Source organism: Neopelma chrysocephalum, unplaced genomic scaffold, assembly GCF_003984885.1.
Source record: "Neopelma chrysocephalum unplaced genomic scaffold, ASM398488v2 Primary Assembly neopelma1_80, whole genome shotgun sequence".
NCBI classification, from domain to species: domain Eukaryota; kingdom Metazoa; phylum Chordata; class Aves; order Passeriformes; family Pipridae; genus Neopelma; species Neopelma chrysocephalum.
In genome coordinates this window covers 1,707,233-1,727,520 of record NW_020897741.1, presented here as the reverse complement: position 1 = coordinate 1,727,520, position 20,288 = coordinate 1,707,233, and the positions used below count along the sequence as shown (strand labels likewise).

Genomic DNA, 20,288 nt, shown 5'->3' with positions numbered 1-20,288 from the left:
ACTTCAGTTTTTAAATTGCAAATTCTTCTCTGGCTGGAAGGTCTCTGTTCTTGGTTTAGGTAGTGGTTGAGAATATATATGTGTGTGTGTGTATATATATGGCTGTATATAAATGTCTGAAAACATGCTGGCCCCTTTCCTAATATTGTCCAATTGTGGGTTTCCCTCTAGAACTCTGGCAAGGGAGAATGTGGAAAACACAGTTGGTAGCTGCCCTCCTGGGCCATTCTGGGGTGCTTTTCCTGTATTTTTTTTTATTGCATTTAGAACCTTCAGAGAGATAGAGAAGTTCTCTCTGAACAAGAGCAAGGTTTTTCATTATTATTTATATTATTTTAAGTGCAAGAATGAGGCTGGTCTGATTTTGAGTATGGAGCTGAAATCAGAGCTCGTATATTCTGGTCTCACATCTGTCAGTAACTTGTGATGTGACTTGAAACAAAATCACTTAACCTGTGAGTCTGCTTCCCTACCTGTAAAATGGGGTTGAGAGTAAGAGGGATGCCATGAGCATTAAATATTTAATGTTTGTAAAGTGCTTTGAAGACAAAGAGTGCCACATAAATGCTTATCATTGTCTTAAAGTATGAGGAACTGGATAATCTTGTGTAGGAAAATTTTGCTAGAAAATGTAACTTTGGGAATGAAGACCAAAGCAGGAGAAGAAAGGACATCTTGCAAAATTGAGTATTAAGAATTTTGAATGAAATGCACTGGAGAGTCTGTCTCTAAAGAATCAGCGGAGGCAGTCTTCAGGAACATTAAAAATAACCTTTGGAAAATCATATGATTCAGTAATCAAAATTGGACTTTTCTGCTAATAAAGAAAAAAAAGAAAGGAAAGTTCTAAACAAATTACTCTGTTTAGCCTGGCCACGGTAATCAAGCATGTAATGGGGCCATTATGTGAATGCTGGGAAATAAGACATCTAGTTATAGACAGGCATTATTTTGTAGTGTATATCTAATCCATCCTCAGTGGATGTTATTACTTACCTAGAAGATCAAGGAAATAGAATGGATATGTACTTTATTCAGGGAAGCAATTGGTAAAGCACTCCATCTGTGAAGATCATTCCAAGCAACTCATACACTTACATCAGCTTAGAAATTATTTACAAGTGGATAGGCAAAAAGATAATGATAGAATGCATGGAGAAAAGTTTTGAAGGAAACTGGGAATGCACATCTTCAAAGCATGAAATAAAGCAAAACCCCAGCCTTCGTAATAATGTAGGAGTTCTTCCCCATGGTGCCTTTCATAATTACACAAACATATTGCAGATAGAGAAGTATTCAGTCCTTTCTGTCCCTCCTCCCTGCTACTACAGAGGATGAGTGCATAAACTGCCTTGGGAGATTCTGGCAAAAAAAATTAAAAAATCAGTTCTCTTTTATTGCAGGACTTTCCTCAGTGTGGTGGTCTTGCTGTGGCAAGAATCCAGACCCCCACCCAGCCACTGTCTCAGTCCCCCTCCTCAACAGGACCAGGAGAGAAAACGATGAAAAAGCCTGCGGACAAGATGAGGACAGGGGGATCTGTGACCAAGTACCACCATGGGCAAAACAGGCTTGACTTGGGGAAAATTAATTTCTGCCAGTTAAAATAGAATTGGATGGTGAGAAACAAAGTGATAAATTAGATGAACTTCCCCCACCCCCCATCTCTTCTCAGGCTCAACTTCATTCCTAACTCTTCTACCCCTGCATCCCCCATATGGGAGGGTGGGGGAGGGGGATTGTGGTCAGTCCATAACATATCCTCTCTTCTGCTCCTTCCTCCTCGTGTTCCTTCCCCACTCCAGCATGGATCCCTCCCATGGGATACAGTCCTTCAGGAACAGCTCCAAGGGTTCCTCCCACAAGCTGCAATCCCTTGGGATAAGCCTGTTCCAGCGTGGGTCCTCCACAGGCCACAGGACCCGCCAGAATCCTGCTTCAGCATGGGTTCCTCTCCATGAAGAGAGGTCATCCATGGGCTGCAGTGTGGATATCTGGGGGAGAAAAAAAACTGGAGAGAGACTTTTTATAAGGACATGTAGTGATATGACAAGGACTAATGACTTTAAACTAAAAGAGAGTAGGTTTAGATTGGATATTAGGAAGAAATTCTTTGCTGTGAGGGTGGTGAGACACTGGAACAGGTTGCCCAGAGAAGTTGGGTTGCCTCATGCCTGGAAGTGTTCAGGCCAGGTTGGATGAGGCTTTGAGCAACCTCGTCTAGTGGAAGGTGTCCCTGCCAATGGCAGGGGGGTTGGAATGAGATGATCTCTAAGGTCTCTTCCAACCCAAACCATTCTATGATGATTCTGGGATCAGCTTTCATCATGGTCCTCTCCATATGCAGCAGGGTCACCCCTACTCAAGTACCTGGAACACCTTCTTCTTCTTCTCCCTCTCTGACCTTGGTGTCGGCAGGACCATTTCTCACACTTTTTTCCTCATTCCTCATTGCCTGCGCAGTGTTCTTGCCCTTTCTTAGGGACATTTCACAGAGGAGCTGCTAGGAAGAAAAGTGTTGACAAGTACATTAGTTCAATGATCAATAATTTTACTTCTTTTCCTTTTTTTGAGAGGGAACTGTTCTGGTGCTTATGGGCAAGCTTAGGCATATATTACAATTTTATATGAGATATTCCTAGTTGCTCTTTGTGCCAGACAGGCTGCTGTATGAGCTGGGAGAGCTGTGCTGTTCAGAGTCAGAGCAGAGTGATTGTAACAGCCTCCTGTGCTTTTTGGCCTTAAAAATCTATAAATTCGTAAGACTAACAGGAATGGTGTTGTGACTCATCCGTGCGGCAATCAAGGTGTCGCAGCAAATCAAAAGTTTCCACCGCTTCTTTGAGACGGGGATTCAGAGAAAATGCTGACGGTAATTAAAAGAATTGCTCATCCCAGGCTGTGAAACTGCGGTGTGCCTCATAAGATATGCGTCTTATCTCCAAACTATTTATGGCTCTGTCTTGGGTAGTACGTGCTGGCTCCCAGAGCTGTGGAGCAGGACGTGGCTTCCCAAAATGCTGTGTGGGGCTGGCGCTTCGTATCACATGGGACTGGATTTGGCATTCAATGCTTTTCCCTAGTGTTCGGAGCTCTGACTTTGTTCTCTCAAGTGCCATCATCTGTTTGGATTATTTACTGGGAGCACAGTACCTGTGCCTGATCTTCCCGTGCCCGCGTCTGTTGATGCCTCAGAATTGCTTAGATGATGGTAATTCACAGTATCAGCCTTTGACCACTGTTTGTGCCTTTACAGAGAGCCTGATTTTCTAGCCAGATTGATTAGTTAAAGCTGAAACTACTTCATTGGATGTATGCTTTTCGTAAAAGCTGTTAGGTTTACACGTGAGAAATAACTGTGATGTCTCTGTAATATATTCATTTATGTCTCCTTGTCATGTTTGAGATCTCTGAAAACAAACTCCTTAGTTAGTTTCGTAGCAGTAATAAAATACTTTGCTTCAATGTCTCGCTATTAGATGTCACAACATACTTTTGGTTTTCCTTCTCATGTTTGTGGGGAAATGGCAATGTGAAGAAAGATTAATCAATCAGGAAAATGTTCTGTTATTTCCCTTCTCATCTATTGCAAAAACCTGATGGGCTGCGAGGCTGTGTCTCTAAGCAATGCATATAATGTATGCGGTTACTGCATGCTCAACAGCCAAATGCAAACATTGCAGAGTAGAAACACAAGGTTTATCTAAAAATAAACAAAAAAGAAACAGAAATCTGTACTTCAGATTCTACACACAAGCTGTTCAAACAGTCAGATCTTAATAGTAGATTTAAAAGTGTCAACAGCAATGGCCTTGTGTTTTTGCATGGTTAAAACTTGTCAGCAAATTCAGTCTTTTGAGCGATAATAACACTAAAAGGCTTACAACAGACTGTCCTTGGTGTATTGCAAAACAAGGAAAAAACCTCACAGGAACAACAAGTATCTGTTGACCTGGGGTCGGCGTGGGAATCTCAGGTCACTGTTGTAGGCTGCGAAGCTTCTTGAGGAAAGAGCAAAATCCATGAAATCATTGCATTGCTGAACCACATAGTGAAGAGTAGGAAGGGAACAGACCTCTTCAGATTATATTTAGTAACTATGAAGATTTTGCTTGTAATAGTTGCTTTGCACCGCAGAGTATTTTTCCCCCCTCTCCTCCCTGCTCCTCCTCAGAAAAATTTGGTCTGATGCAGTCCGAAAGTAATCACATGCTCATCAGCAATTTTTCAGCAGACCAGACAAAATTATTCTAAAAGTGGAAACCAAATTATTTTGCTCTACATATGTTTATTGACAGATGGGCTAGGCCAGATCCGTTCAGGAAGATGCAGGGATGGGACAGTAGCAAAAAAAAATGCAGTGCTTCCAGATATTCCAAATATTAAACTATCCTCTGATGTGCTACTGTAAATTGAAGTGACTACTGTTGCTGTTAAGGTTGGCTTTACACGTATATTTTGCTGGTGTTGACATCTACTGGATAAATTTGCTACTGGCAGGAGGAATATGCTCTGTTTCAGGGAACGGGAGAGTGCCGTCCTCTCCTCTAGGGAAGCTTGCACTGCACAGCTCTGTATTCCAGAGTCATATACCCTCACCCCTGCCTTTTTTTCTTGTTTTCTTTTTGTTGACTTCTGTTTCCAAAATTGTCCTGTAAGCAAAAATTCAATTTAAAGATAGTAAATGGCAAACACATTTGGGCAACAGACTGACGAAACAGCTGCTGTCTTTCTTCCCTAGACCTGGATTTTTCTGTTTTGCCCAAGGCAGTAAAGGGAAATTAGTTTATTAGTTTCACGTTGGTCACTGGTGAATATCATCCCCCCTCACAAAAATAACACTTTAATTCTGCTTGATTTGAAATAATTGACCGATCAGGAATGAGGCATGTGAAGGGACTACCAAGACAGAATTACACCGTAGGGCTGGAAGATCAATTGTTTGGGAGGAGAGCTGAGACACTGCAGCCTTATATTACACCTGCCTGTTTATTACACTTGGCCTGAGGGGAAAGCAATGCACCATTCTGATCTGTTGCCTCGGAGAAGAATGGATGTAAAATGAATGCAAAATAAGGGAACAGCAAGTTGTTTTTTTATGTTAATACATTTTATATTGATATTGAGGACATTTGAGTAAACGGAGCTTCTAGTTTATAGAACAGCATATGTGTTTTTCCTTTTTTCTATGCCAATATTCTTTCCTAAATGTGGTTTAATTTTTAATTTTTTTTTTTAGCTTCTCAATAATACTTGTAGTGATTGACTGGTAGCAGTAGCACAAATACTTTGTAAAATTAGTCCCACTGGAAGATTACTCAGATGCTACAGCTCTTCTTACTCCTCCTTCCTCCACTCTTTCTGCCTGTTTTAATGATTTCATTTTAAGAAAAACGACCTCAGGCACAGCAGAGAGAAAAAAAAAAAGTCACAAGAAAAAACAACGGATGGACTTATGCTTTGGCAAATCCTGGAACAGAAGCGAGGCCAGATGTTTGCTATACAGGCATTTGGCATGTATGTAACAATCTCGCTACAAGACTGCATATAAAGTTTTTGACAGCTTTAGTGGAATGCAAATGAATGATTGCTATTCAGAGTAAAGTGCAAACACTTTGGCCAGTGCTTGCAAATCTCGTAGTTTTCAAGTTATATTCTTGACTAGATTCTTGGTATTCTTAAATGCATATTTAAGCAGGTGCTTGCCAAATAAGATTTGATTTCTGTCTGTAATATTTAAAGGTTCTGCATCACCTAACATATCTTGAGAGTGTGGTTCATGAGCTGTTTCTTATTTGATCATGTTATTTCTAAAGCAGCTAATTAAAAGCTGCAGACCTCTGGCCTAGAAAAGGTGGGCTGCTGATTTACTGCATTCAGCAAACAGCCTTCATCCAGCAGTTTGAAAGATAAAACATGAGTCACTGGTGGCAATTCTAAGTGAGAAGCAAAAAAGGGTGGTGGAAGAAGTGATAACAGGAATAGCTTTTAAGAGGCAGAGGAGCAGTTAACTTTGATACTGGCTGTGGTATTAATTCATTAGGAACTGTCCTAACGGTTCTTGAAGCATCACCTTTCAAAACAAAACAAAAATAGCAAGTGGATGTAAGTGATACTTACTTTATTGTACCAAATGAAAATAAAGTCAATCCATTTTATGAAACATGGTTAGGCCATGAGAGGTGATGAGCTGTGACTGCAGATGGACAGATAAAGTGGGCTCTGGCCAACTCCAGTGACATGCACCGGGATGAAAAGATTTCTATTCAAAAGTTCCAGGTGTCTGGGGGTGAGCTACAAGTCCAATATTTCCAGCCAGGGAAAGGGGGGCTAAGTACTGATGGAGTATGAATGGTACCAATGCCATGAAGCAAAAAGATGGAAATATGCAGAGGAACTCCCTTCTCCAAGCACTTTTCAACTTCTAAAACTACAAAAAGAATATATGTGGCTCCTTAAACAAAGAGTGAGGTTGCTTGAGAAGCTTTGTGAGTGGAAGCTAGTGACAGTCCTGCCTTTAGGGCACCACAAGTTGGAAAAACTAGTTATTCTGCTTAGGGTAGGGATCTTGCATAGTCTCTGGGAATTCACTTTCTTAGTGTAGGATTGGGATAACTGCACTTCCCTACCTGAATGTGCAGCAAATCGTGTTAAAACTTTGAAGATTCTTGGATGCCTGTTGCTATGGGCTGTGCTAGTCTCATGTTCAGTAAATTTAAAAGACATGTGGCACTTAAGGACATGGTTTAGTGGGCGGGCTTGGCAGTGCTGGGTTAATGGTTTGACTTGATATTACAGGTCTTTTACAACCTAAATGACTCTGATTCTATGATTTAATGTTTTGGTTTGTTTTTTTTTTTTTCTAAGGCATTTTGCATATAATAAGCTCTTTTAATGTACCAGATGCTTGGGGACTGTTTCATGCTGTAAGTGTAAATGTGCTCTTGATTTAGGGGAGTGATACATGTCTCCTTTCAACAAACTGTGTGTCAGAAAATTCTCTGTGGTCAGAGGGCATCAGTCCTGGAAGAGAAAATTACTAATTCCCCAGGTACTGGCCAAAGCTTTTTAGATGTGGACAATGACAGATGTGGGATGACCTAAAAATATCCTCTAAGAGGGAAATTTGAAGTATGGATTCTTAATTATAGCATTTTGCAGCACTACGGGTGACCCAGAGAGCTCATGCTGTAAAATATGCTGCATTTAACCCTTATTTTTCCAGAGAACTTTCTCCTGTATTAGTTTTGACTGATTGATCAGTCTTCCTCAGGGCCTGGATGATTGGAAACAACAGGAAATAAAAGGAAATTTTTCCTGCCTCATCCAAGATGTGATTTGAAGACCCAGTCCCCTTCTCCTCTACATCCCACTCCCACCAAAGAAACCATCCCCAAAAGAGCCAAAATCTTGCTAATTAAATTTTTGAGATATTTACTTTGTGACATTTGGCAGCACTGACAGTAGCTTATTCTACGTTTCTGCTTTATTAACTATGAAGTCTTAGGCGAGATTAGGTATGTCAGGTCCTGGCAACCACTTAATGTGTTTTGAGAAGACGGCCCATTTCCGCAGAAGAAATCCCTTTGTGTCCCTGCCTTCCCTCCCCACCTCTCCCGGGCAGGAACCCTTGGATCCTGGCCACCAGCTGACATCCAGCCAGGCCCTGTGCTGGAAGTCGAGGTGTTTGGCCACCGGCTCTGCCATGCGAGTCTTCCCACACAAAACCCTCCACGAGCTGGCCTTTAACACGGCAGCTCTTGGCATTTGGTTTTCCTTCGTTTGCTTTTCATGCTAATGAGATAATTTAATTAGGGAAGTCAATGTTTTGGGCAGTGTTTTGCAAGCAGGAGTGTTACAGAGGGACACTGTGTTTTTCTCTCTCTCTCCGTTTTTAACAAGGCTGGGTTCCAGACACTGCCAGCTACCCTGGACCCTGCGGAGACATCTGAGGAAGTTATTATGCCTTTGTGTAAAGGTGCAGTGGATTTTCATTTAGGAAGCTGCTGCGTTAAATTCCAGTTGTGTTGCTGCAGAAGGACCTTGGAAAGACCAAGAATCTGCAGCAAATGGCATCAAGAATTGATTTTGGGCCTGGAGGGGTAGTGAAGTTTGAATTGCGCTCTGAGCTTTTTTTGTTGGAGGAGGCACTGATGGTTTGCAACAAGCCATGGAGGAGAACCAGATCAAGTGAGAGATCTTTCCAATAAAAACCTGAAGAGAGAGGGATGGAGTTAGGCATTTTCTCCTGGATTTAAGAATTTTCTCAAGATACTTATCCCAAACCAGTATATTTTGATGTATTTTCTGTCAATTAATAGTTGACAATCAGGTTGTAAAAAAATTAACACCTGAAAGCAAATTACTGCATATAGGAAATGATCATATTGAAGATAAATTTCCTAGGAGCTTAGTAATAAAACACAGATTTTTTAGTAACCCCTTATTTAGGAAGGTCATATTCTCTCAACTTTGAAAGAAAGAAACGAGATTGTAAGGTGTGGTTTCACTCCCATCGTGGCTGGTGTTTTTTTAGTTGGATAGTCTAGTTTATCTTTTTACTTATCTAAAGGGAATAATTTCATATGCATCTGAGGTACTCAGAAATAATAAGTGTACACACTTTTCAGCAGTATTTCAAGACAGAGAAGCAAAAGTCTCATTTTTGCTTCTTCCATAGTAAACTTTCTGCTAAGAAGACACCGTTGTTTTTGATGCTTTGTTTTTTTTTAATATGTCCCAAAGCATCACCTCCTCTAGCATATATTTGGAAAATTAAATCCTGTATAATCTCTTAAATCTACTGCTCCTTTATCACTTACAGGGTTAGGATTTGGGCTTCTTTTTTCCTTTTTTTTTTTTTTCCCCAAGATCTGATTGTTGCAAAGCAGCTCAAGTCTCTTTGCCTTGTCTTGGATTTTACAAGAGCTTTACAGCTGTTTACAAGACTAAATCAGGGGTTTACAAAAGTAGACCTTGCTTGATAATAAAGTTGTTTCCTTGCCTCTCAAATATTTCTGGATCTTATCTTTCTACACAGCTGCTTGTAGTTCAGCTTTACAGAATCTCTTGATTGGATTCCGTCTGCCTTTGTCTAACAAAGAGTTCTTTCACTGAAGTCACCCAAACAGAAAAAAAAGTTAAGTAAAAATTGCGAAAATGGATTAGTCAGATCCATGTAGGCTTGTAACAGTGATTCCATATGTGTCTAAGAAAGTCTTTGTAGGTTATAAATAATGTTGAGCTCAAATAAAACATTTTGTTTGGCACACTGCTGAAGTGAAGAGTGGCTCCTGAAGCTACCAGGTCTTCTGGTACCTTGTTTTATTTTGAGTTTCTTAAAAACATGTACATACATGGCCTGATGATTGAATTATATGCAGAATTTATGGTAATACTGATATATTTCAATGTGATTTTGATGCCATATGCATAAATTATATGTTCAGACCTGTGCCTCAGGAGAGGTTGTTGTGTCGGTGTGCTCTGATAAAACTGCATGCCGTAACATTTTCCCTGCAGCATATATCTGAAATCAGTCAAGCTTAGGTACTTAGACATCTTCCTCTTTATCAGTTACAGTTCTTCATGCTAGATCTGATTACAGCAAATCTCTCTTCTTCCTCATTTTTTTTGTTTGTGTGTGTATCTCATAAAATACTTAGGCCTTACATGCACTTAACTGCTTTTGAAGCTCTCTAATGGGCTATTTTACCTGTGCTTCCATTTATCCAGTCTGAAAACGCGTAAGATTATTTAGCTGCTTATTTTAAAGTTTCAGGCTCTTTCTCTCTTCTTTTGTGCCATTTCCCTAATGACCATTTATCTACTTCCATTGCTGTCTCCCAACCTCTCTTGCCTATCATGTTTCTCTAATGTTATTATTTAAAAGGTAAATTTAGAAACAAATGCTTACCCAGGAAAAATTTAAATTAAAAGCTTGACCTTTATTTTTGAAGTCACTTAATGAAGTTGACTAATAGTCTAAGAAATCTGATTCTCTAGCTTCAGACTGGCCGAAAGCCTGTTTTTCCTTATATTTATATCTGTGGGGACAGACGCTTTAAGGAGACCTTGACTAGATAAGCGTGGAAAGCAGAGAAGAAGCTGCTTCAAGGCTCGAGCCGGACTGTCATTTAGAGGAATGTGAATAGGAAACATTTTTTCTTCAGAACAGTGAGTGTTTTGGGCTTGGGGGGAAGAAGGGCTGTGTTTAAATGTATCGAGCATAAAATGAAATGTTAACCACTTCAGTTTAATAAATCTGCAGCAGTGATCTGTTTGAACCTGGTAAGAGGCCTGAGGATAACATGCTGCTATCTCACATGCCGCTGGTCTTTTCCTTGCCTCTGTGCATGTGTGTGGAAGCCGTGGAAACAAGGAACAAATGAGCTTGCCTTAGAGATGTGGGGAAAAATGAGTACTAGGAGGAAGATGTTTTTATGCTAAGAAGGTAGGAGGATTTCTAAATGGTCAAAGTGTTCAGGGTAAATCTGGAGGCTGGATGTTGTCATCTGTGTAGGTGCCCTACATTTGAGTCCTGAAGACACCCGTGTTTTGCAGAAAAACCTTCTCAAACTTTATTGTTGAGCAAGCTGTTAGTATGAGACATTTCTAAAACTCCTGGTTGTAGAAAAGGTTATGTTCTCTAGCACAGGGGTATGCTCACATTTTACTTACCCTTGAGAGGGATAGATTTAAAGTAATTTCTTTTTGTAGTCTCTCACCTGCTGCATTGCATGTTTTGGCCTTGGACAACTGGGAGAGATCCTGTCTCATTCCTCAGAAGGTGTCTGGTATTGCTTCATTGTTCTGTTACCCTTCCCTGATCTACCCTCCCAATCCCATCCTTCTGTGAAAGTAAATAATGGAGGAAAGAGTTGGGTGCCTGTATAATCCTCATGCCTGGGTCCTGCATAACCTTTGTCTGAAACCAAGTGGGCTGTCTGTTTTGGCATGATTTTTGCAACACATGCGCAGTGATGCAGTCTTTGGGACTGAGATAGGCATTCTGTTTGCCTTGCCATATCACTAAATCTCATTTCAGAGTTGTATTTACCTCTGGTTGCTCGATCTCTCTTCTTTGGCTTATAGCCCTTTCCACAGCTCTCCCTTAATACCAGTTTGATCTCCTTTTTGCTTTCAATTTATCAGTTCAACCAGTAACTATTATGGATTTCTCTCTCTTTTTTTTTGTGTCTCTTTAGTAGGGTGGGGTTTTTTTCCCTCTAAGAGAGGTTTTGTTCCTTTTGGCTGCACAATAAAATCCTTTGATTCTATGTGACAAACAGGAACACGTTTCCTTTCTAGTCGAGATTAAAGACACCTGGCTACTCCAGTGATTACGTATTGAGTAGAGAGTGAGAGAAGGCCTGTCTCACTGACTTTACCACCTTCACAGGATAGTATGTCAGCTGAATTGGGTGTACAGAGGAATTTTCATCAGTAATAGCATACAGTATGCCTCCTCATGGACTACTGTTCTGAGATGCACAAATCATACATTCTTTCTATTGCTGGCTATGTCTGCATCTCTACATCATGGTTTTACGGCTCTGATGTAGGGTAAACATATCTGAGACAGCTCTAAGCTTATCTGCTCTGGTACTGGCTCTTAAAGCAGTGTGGAACTTCATGCTGGCTGAAAAATCAACCCCAAAACTGAGGTTGATAGATCTATAATTAGCCAAGACTTAGCTGGCATGGTGACTTCAGTGCAGACAGCACTGGGAGCTCCCCAAGTCTAAAAAACAACCTAAAAACCTTCTTTCTCTTCCTTAGTGCTGTTTAAAGGGACGTGAAGCTAGCTAAAATGCCTGCACATGAATGTTGAGGAAAACTTGCCTTAAAAAGGTAAAAACGTATTAATTAATTGTAGCTGTTGATGTTGGTATTTTTAAGTATTAGGTATTGATCTTTCTCCATCTCACCGTCTCTGCAACAGAAAGGGTTTTGGTTTTTTTAGGAGGGGTTGAGAAAGGAGGTTTATTACTAGGGGAAAAAAAATTCTGAAGAATACATGACTGTAAAATTTTAGTCTAAAATCAGATAGTTTGGAACTAGTAATGATGGGGTTTGGGTGACAGTTGGACTCGATGATCTTAGAGATCTTTTTAAACCTCAAAAATTCTGTGATCTCTGACTGCAGTGACTGCTGCCCTTGTTGCTGTTTGTGTAGGTTTCCACTGGCCTCCGTCTCTGCTGTTTCTCAAGATGGTTTATGCTGCCCTGTGTCAAGTTCTGTGCAGAGGAATGCGATGATTATGCTTGACTTGGGACACAGTCTGTTGGAGAAGTTTTTCTTATGAGTACAGAATATGTTTGAAGCATTATTATTATGGTTATGATCCTTGATGAAAATAGTCTAGACAAAGCATAAACTCTGGATCTAAAAATATATTTAAAAATTAGCTCGCCTGTTCACAAACCATTTCTTACCTCACCCAGCAGCTATTTATGAGAACATTTTCTATTCTTTCTAATTTTAAATAGCAAGCACTAGCAGTTGAGTACTCATGTATTAGATAGTTATCCCCTCCGGTTTTTCTGCACATCTTGTTGCTGTCAAGTGTCTTTGTACCCAGCCAAAAATGACATGTTGAAACAAGTAGTGTATATTTAATTCAGTGTATTGGAAAAAAAAAAGTGTGACATTGAGCCCTGGCTTTTATTTTTTTATTGGAAATACCATGAAATAACAGTCGCTGGACTGAGAAGTGAATTCACTCATGAAGAGGGCGGTAGGTTTTAAGTAAACTTCTTAATGCGTGGCTTAGTCACAGGCTTTTTTCCTGCTTGTTATTGACGTAATTGCCTGTCAGTCTCATCTGATAGTAGAATTGCTGGGGGCATGGTGTCTTGGATCGTGTGGCAAAAACTGCTCGCTATTGACTTATGTGCATGTGTGCCGCTGCTCTCCGCTGAATTAAATGTCAGATGTACTCAAGTGTGTGGGTGGGTGGGGGAGATGTGATTTGGTTCTCTCTGGTTGCCTTGTCAAGGAGTACACTAATACAGCTAATGGAGATCCTCGAGCTCGGGAGGAGAAGGGTATTCAGTTGACAGCCAGCATCCAAACAGTCAGGAAAGATACCTTCAAACAGTGGTGGAGGCTGTGGGGATTAAAAAAGAAACTTTTTCAAAGGCAAGGAATAATAAAGGATATTTTGAAATTGCAGCTTGCAGTTTACAGACTCCCTTTTTGCCTGACTTGGCAAAATATTTATAAAACAAACGAAAGCGGGGTTATACCTGTGGAATTCTAACCTTTAAAGACACTATGTTTAGGTACTGATTTTATTCTGAGATGGTTGTCACTAGAGGAAAAACTTGCTTTCTTCACCTCTACTGAAATAAAAGTTTCTGTTTTCACTACAGCACCTTTCACAGCACTGGTGTCTCTGGTTTTTGCTGTGGTCATTGTACAGCTGAGCTGTCATTCCCACATGGTCCTCTGGAAAACACAAAATGAGCTTACTGAATGAAAGGATCAGACGACCACAAAAATACAAGACAGAAGAATCTAAGTAAATATCAGTGAATCATTAGCCCTCAAATCATCAAGTCAAACCTTGCGTCACATCCTACCAGAGGACAAAATAGCTGGCTCTGTTGGTTTAAGAGGAATGTTAATTTTGCGGTCAACACCAACAACACTGATGTGGTCCCCAGTATAAGCTCTTCTTGTCATTCCTGCAGAGTGGCAACGTAACCATAACAAGTGCAGCTTCTTAGGAGATTTGGTTCAGCCTTTAGTTGAAAATAATGATTGTAGGAGGGAATTGGGGGCTTTTTTTTGTAATACACATTTATATTTTTGAATTTTTAACTGAGGAAGAGTATTCTTCATCTCAAGCTAGTAGCTCTGGTGAACCAGTTAAACCTTTCATCATTTAGGCATAATGATTGGTTTTGTTTGCTTTTTTTAAAATTTCTTTCAGGTGAATAACAAACATTATTGTTAGGCGCCCTGGTTTATACCACTTCTAAGTTTTATCTCTCTCTAGAAGTTTCTTATGTCTAAGTTTCTGGCTGAGTTTGGTTCCAGCTTCATACATAGTCCTTATAAGCAGATGTTTTTACCATCCATTTTTATATCTAAGAATTTGTGAAACAACATTGCTTCCACTGACCTGATATTATTATTACAAAGAACTTAGTGGATTGTGTGATGCAAATAAAATAAATCAGGTGCTGCAGTGACCTAGATACTCATTATTTATTTATGGAAATAAATATGTTTACCATTTACTTGTACTCTTCTTCAATTGCAAATGCTGTAAACTTTCACTTACTCAGAACTCTGCTGGAAAAATAGCATTATTGCAATTCTGCAGGTTAGGAGACCTTGGAAGGAAGCCTTAAGTAACTGCTTTAGACTATGTAACATAGAATTATCAGAACTGGGATTAGATGTTGGGAGTCTTGACTTCCAGCGTTGTGTTCAGAGGTCTTGCTCTTGGCAGATAAAATCTATGGATAACAAAGACTGAGAGGGTAAGCAATGATACGGACAGGATGATCACACAGAACAACTTGGTCATTTGATCATTTTACATGTATTAAGTGTTTTAAGTCTAGCCAAAAGCACGGGAGGAGACAGAACATATTGGCCTGCCCTGGAGAGCATCCTCTCTATGGGGAGCTCTCAGGCATCATGGAGTGAAACCTTCCTGTAGGAGCTTCCAGTGAGGAGGTCAAAAAAAAAGGAGGGGAGGGGGCTGCATAAAGCAGTATTTGGCTTTGAAAATAGAGAAGTAATGGATAGATTTAGCAGGTAGATTTTTTCTCCCTTTGATCTTTAGGGTTAATATTTGGTCATGTTTAATAATAGGATTTAATAATAGGATTAATATTTGTGTCAGGTACAGGAAAGAACTACAGAAATGATCTGAAGGCTACTGAGAAAACTGCAAGAGGGAGCTGTTGGAAATGTTTTCCTGTTATCAAAACATTGAATGATGACTTCCTTCTATCTTGGCTTTTCATGATTTGCATGCTGTTGCTTGTTACTCTGCTGAAGAGTTTGGGCAGATGGTGTTTCCTCAGTTCTGTAGGACTGGGCTCTCCCACTGTGACATTGTACTTGTCCAAACTCTTTCATTTGTGTTCCAGATTATCATTTACTACAACACTGCTCTCTTCCTCCTGATGTTTAGCTGGGAAAAGCAGAGAAACAGTGCTCTCCTAAAGCAGAGGAGGCATGGCAGGGTCTTGCCCTGGTGGTTATTGAGTACAGGCGTGTGCTGGGACCTCATTCCTAACTCCTCTTTGGCTTTAATCTTTCAGGCAAGCTCTCAAGTTCCCTTTGAGACAAAGCTGCCCTCCACCGAGATGTCACGGCACCACAGCCGGTTCGAAAGAGATTACCGTGCCGGGTGGGATCGCCGGGATTGGAGCTCCAATGGCAACCATGTCAGCAGCACCAACTGCAGCAACGCTGCCAGCACCAACAGCAGCACCCGCCCGGGGCTGCTGCCCCTGCCCATCGTCCCCTCCCGGCTCCCCACCCCGGCCACTGCCGCCTGCACCACCGGCAACAGCGACGTCATCACCAGCCTGGTGGCCAACTCCTCGCCAGCTTCAACTACCAAAGTAAGAATTCAGCTTTTCTTTTTAAGGGGTTGATCTGCTAAAGGGGCTGTTAGAGATGGAGCTTCACCCGTCCCTTTGTAAAACCTGTGTTTGTGGTATAGCCAAGAGTAGGAAAATAAATTTCTGTGGGCAGTGTGTGTCTTTTTTATTCTTTTATGTGTTGTGCACACACTAGAGTAGGTCTTTCTCTTGCTCTAAGACTGGCTCATACTTCTGAGAGGCCCAGGCAGAGCAAATGCTTCTTTCCTTTCAGCACTGCCTACATTTGGGCTTTCTGTGGCTTTACCTTGAACACATGGTTCCCACTTTTGCTTTTGGGAATGCTCTTCTTGTCTGTTGACCAAGGTAGAGCTGTGGTTGACAACAAATGGATATGGTTCTCGTCCAGAGGGAGTGGAAAGTGACTAAAGGGCATAATTTTGGCTGAATGGTGTTTTTTCTTCTTTTTAGTTGATAGTTTCCTACAGGGTTCTCAAAGCCTCGTTCTTAGTGCAGGTGGGAGTGAAACAGTGCGACTGCTATAACCAGGCTCGCTCATTTGGGCAAAAAAGGCACACTGAGGAGTAAGAAAATGTTAAACATCAAAGAACTGAAATCACTAGTAAACCATTGGGCTTTTTTGTTCCAATATATTGTTGGAGGAAAGAGGCTTACTTTTCCTTTTTACAAAAAAGAAACAACAACATTTAGGTCTTTTAAATCTCCAAAGTACAAGTTGATATTCTAGGAGAAAGTTGGGGTTTCTTTCTGCATGTAGATTCAGGTAGAACAGCTGGGGAACAAAAAACCCTGGCAAATGGTAAAGGTGACCACAGCATTGACAAAGTGAGCCAGAAGCACTGCTGGGTTTCTTTTTATGATATTTAACATTTTCTTTCAACTTGGTTTCATTTTAATAACTGCAAGTGCCAAATACAGCAGATGCAGACAGAAGGAAAGGAGACAATAAAGTTATTTAAAGTAAGCCAAGAGCAAGCTGAAATTTTACTGCAGTACCATTATTATATTGATTTTTTTCACACTGTAGAAAAACAAGGTCAATGCTGCAGAAGGAAGCTTTAGGCCGAAGCGTGATTGGTTGTAAAAATTTTCCATGGCATCTTAAAATTATTTTCATTTGAAAGAAGCCACTCGGATTCTGATCAAAACATGTTTAGAGTTCTCCAGATGCTATCCACAGATAGATGCATTTCAATCATGCTTTGTCTGGAGATGATTGAGGTAATTTTGGAGCCAAAGCAGAGGTTTCATTTATCACGACCTTTGTTCCTGGGTCTACTTAGAGTCCAACGATTGTCTGGAGCTGATCAGCCCTTTTCCCAGATGTTCAAAAGCATTTTGAAGCTTATCAGTGCTAGTAAACCATGTGTTTATTAGGGGAGAGGAGGCAGGAACAGCAAGTTAAATGCCTTTTGATCATATGCTCAATGTGAACCGTCTTCTAAATTACCTTATTAGACAATTTTCTGATGACTTTCCTTAGTAGGAATGTTTTGGCATGAATAGATCAAAAGCAATAAATAGACAAGAATGGAGGTAGCATGGGACATTTTTTGTTCTGAGAACTGTTAATCAGCGGTGTAATCTCCCATAAAATAAATGTGTAAAAATGCATAGAGTTTTTGCCCCAGCTTCTGCTGCTGTGAATCAACTAAACAGCTCTAAAAATTCAAAACTGCATGTTTTAAAGAGGAAAAAACGTTGAAAAAGTGAGGTAGATAGGATGAACAGAGATGTAAGGGTGTGGTGGCTAGCAGGCTTCCAACTAATGATATGAAATGGTGTCAGAAAAAAAATCAGATGCTCCCACACACACCTGTTCACCCTGCCTGACTGTGTCTCTCTCCTTCACACGCAGCAGATTTACACTTGGGGTCAGCAGTGTAACCAGCCAGGGCCTTTCTCTTGTAGAGTCCAGCTAATTGTCAGGCATAAAAAATTATATCCATATAATGAGGAAATCACGAGTCAGAAGAATAATGTGGTTGCTGGTTTATTTAAAAAATAAAAATATAAAAATTAAAAATATAAAAATATTTTAAAAATAAGCCAAGCATGTGTTAAGTTTCCATGAGCTATGGAGAGTTCACAGCCTACTCTCTGCAGCCATTTTGTGAGCATGTTTATGGGGTACCAGCTCATGGGGGACAGATGTCATCTTAAAGCTGAATTTCTTACCTCTATTTTGTGGATATTTGATTCCTTAGCTTCCCTTCTGCAGGGCTGAACCTTCCCAAACATTATGGCAGGTGTCATCAAGCTCAGTGGCAAGGGTGTGCCCTGGTGACACGAGGGAATAAACTGTCATGGTGTTGGGAAGCCAGGAGATTGAGAAACTGGTCCTCCTTATCTCATTGTCCACGGATATGGGTACAGCCAGTAGTGTTCCTCCACACTGAGGACAGAAAAAACTCTCTGTGCCATCCAGTTACCCGTTTTGACTTTACATACCTTCCAGACCTGGTTTGAAGATCTCAAACCATAGGGGCCAACCATCCATCTCCCTTCATTTTGTGTTCCTGCCAATTAGTTATCCTCCCAGTTAAAAGTTTGTTTCACTTCTTTTGTAAGTCATCTAGTCTGTCTTCAAACCTTTGGTCCTTGGTTCCTCTAGTTTCCTGCTGTTGACCAGTCCTGGTAGCCTCCACATAACTGTGTCTTTTGCATCATCTCCGTTCTTCATTTGCCTTTGGAAATATGGATGCTAAAATCATATAGGTACCAAAACCATATGCATCCTTTCAGTGTCATTCACCATTCCCTTGCGTGTTTCCGTGTCTGTGCAGATAATAACTGCTCCAGACTTTTTTTCCAAAGTGCTAAGTCAATAGTTATTAAAAATACATATACATGGCATCATCCTCAATTACATGTTATCAAACAGAGTCATAGTCTTGTCAAAGATTGAAATTAAGTGTGACAAGACCTGTCTTCTGGATACCTGTATTGGCAGACATTGGTCATATTCCTGTCCTTCAGCTCCTGATTAACTGAATCCTAAAGTGACAAATTCAAAACAGAGGAAAAAATTTATTCTCTCTCTAACATGTAACAGAATTGTAAAACTTGCTGAGCTGGTGATGGAATTGGTCAGGGAATTCATAGATTAATTGCTTTAAGGACCACTAGGCTACCTAATCTGGCTGAACCATTTGGTCTTTAAAATTATGTAAATGTATGTAAGATTAAAGACTTCACCCCGAGTTATGTGATATGAACGGAAAAAGCATTGGAAAGGAGAGAAAAAAATTGATCAAATTAATTGTTGGAGGGAGATAAAACCATCTTCAGCAGGAAGCTTAGATGTAAGACCAGCCATGAGGGGGGTTGGATTTGGTCTATGTTTTTATGCTTCTGGAAGAGCTTTTTACTTCTTTCTGTGGAGGACTTTAGAAGATTTTTGTTACTAATTATTAATGTGTAGGAGAACTTTAAAACCAATTATACTTTGCAGACCTTTGAAATTTATTCTCAAAGCGTACCTGTAACCTTCTTACCACAGATGCTTTGGTACAAATCACACTTAGTGGATCTGCCACATTTAAGTGGTTACGGATGTTTAGTTTGAGTTATTTAAACAGAAAAGCTGTCTCTTCCTGAGCTTTATTTTTTGCTGAACAAAATGACGAGGAGACTTTGCACTGCTATAACCCCTTTCATTGGAGGCTACCAGAAAACATGAGAAAAACTATTTAGACCTCATCAACTTGTAAAAAATAGTTTAATGCTGCACACCCAGTATATCGACAGGGAAAGTGAGGTACTCAGAGGTAGGGATTTTTGGTTTTTTCTACTCATTCTGTGCCACTATGAGCAAAAATTCAGCTCTTATACTCAATTTGGTTTTTTCTACCCTGGTGCTATATCTGAAGAGTTGGACCACAGACCAGCACCAAGAGTCATCACAGTTTGAAGGGATGAGTCCTTCGCAGGAGGTACTTCCTCAGCCCCTTGAATGCCTGAAGTAATCAATAGGAAAGTGCAAATCCTGCCATTAAACTCTATGTTCAGATCAATTTGTGAGTCACGTATGATGATTGAGCTCAGGTTTGGGTCTGTCTGTGCATGGTGGGGTTTTCTGCAGTGAGGTTATTTATTGCTCAAAGGGAGCTCTCCAAGAAATCCTTGTAAGACTACAGCACTGCTTAAGATATTGGCAACAAACAGTCTAAAATTCATTTTTAAGGATGCTGCACACCATTCCAGCTGTTTTTTCTGTTCATCTCAGCAACACCTTCATTCTTTGTTGCTTTTCTGAATTACTTTGCGAGTTACTTGTACAATTTTCTCCATCAAAGCTCCTGTATCACAGCTTCAATTTAGAAGTGTTGTCATGGGCTGTAATTTGAAATTTTATTACCAGGAGATTTTTTGGTTACAGAACATTTACTTTTATCATCTCTATATTATTTTTAAATGCCTGAAAAGATTGATACATCAACAGAATCTGTGCAACACCAGGCAAGATCTGATTTTTTTTCTCAACCTTAATTTTAAAAACCCTTTGCTTGAAACATAAATTGATTCCTAAGCCCCCCACACACTTAATGATTTGTTATTCTCAAGGTTAAACCTGTGACAAATTTTACAAAAACACCAATCTTCAGTTTTGATAAGATTTTCTCTAGTTGAGCTCAGGGATAGCTGTGTAGTTTTAAGTCTTTAAATAGCATAACAGAGATGTGATCCTGGCC

At 40.2% G+C, this 20,288-nt stretch overlaps 1 protein-coding gene across 4 annotated transcripts in view; it reads left to right on the top strand.

Moving 5' to 3' along the window:
- KLHL29 (kelch like family member 29) overlaps window positions 1–20,288 on the top strand; it is a 395,224-nt gene that overhangs the window by 136,635 nt on the left and 238,301 nt on the right. For all 4 annotated transcript variants that reach the window (XM_027690064.1, XM_027690065.1, XM_027690066.1 and 1 more), the window contains one exon: window positions 15,289–15,594. In XM_027690064.1, coding sequence (XP_027545865.1) covers window positions 15,334–15,594 — 261 coding nt within the window. In that variant the 5' untranslated portion in view covers window positions 15,289–15,333. The remainder of the gene's footprint in view (window positions 1–15,288; window positions 15,595–20,288) is intronic.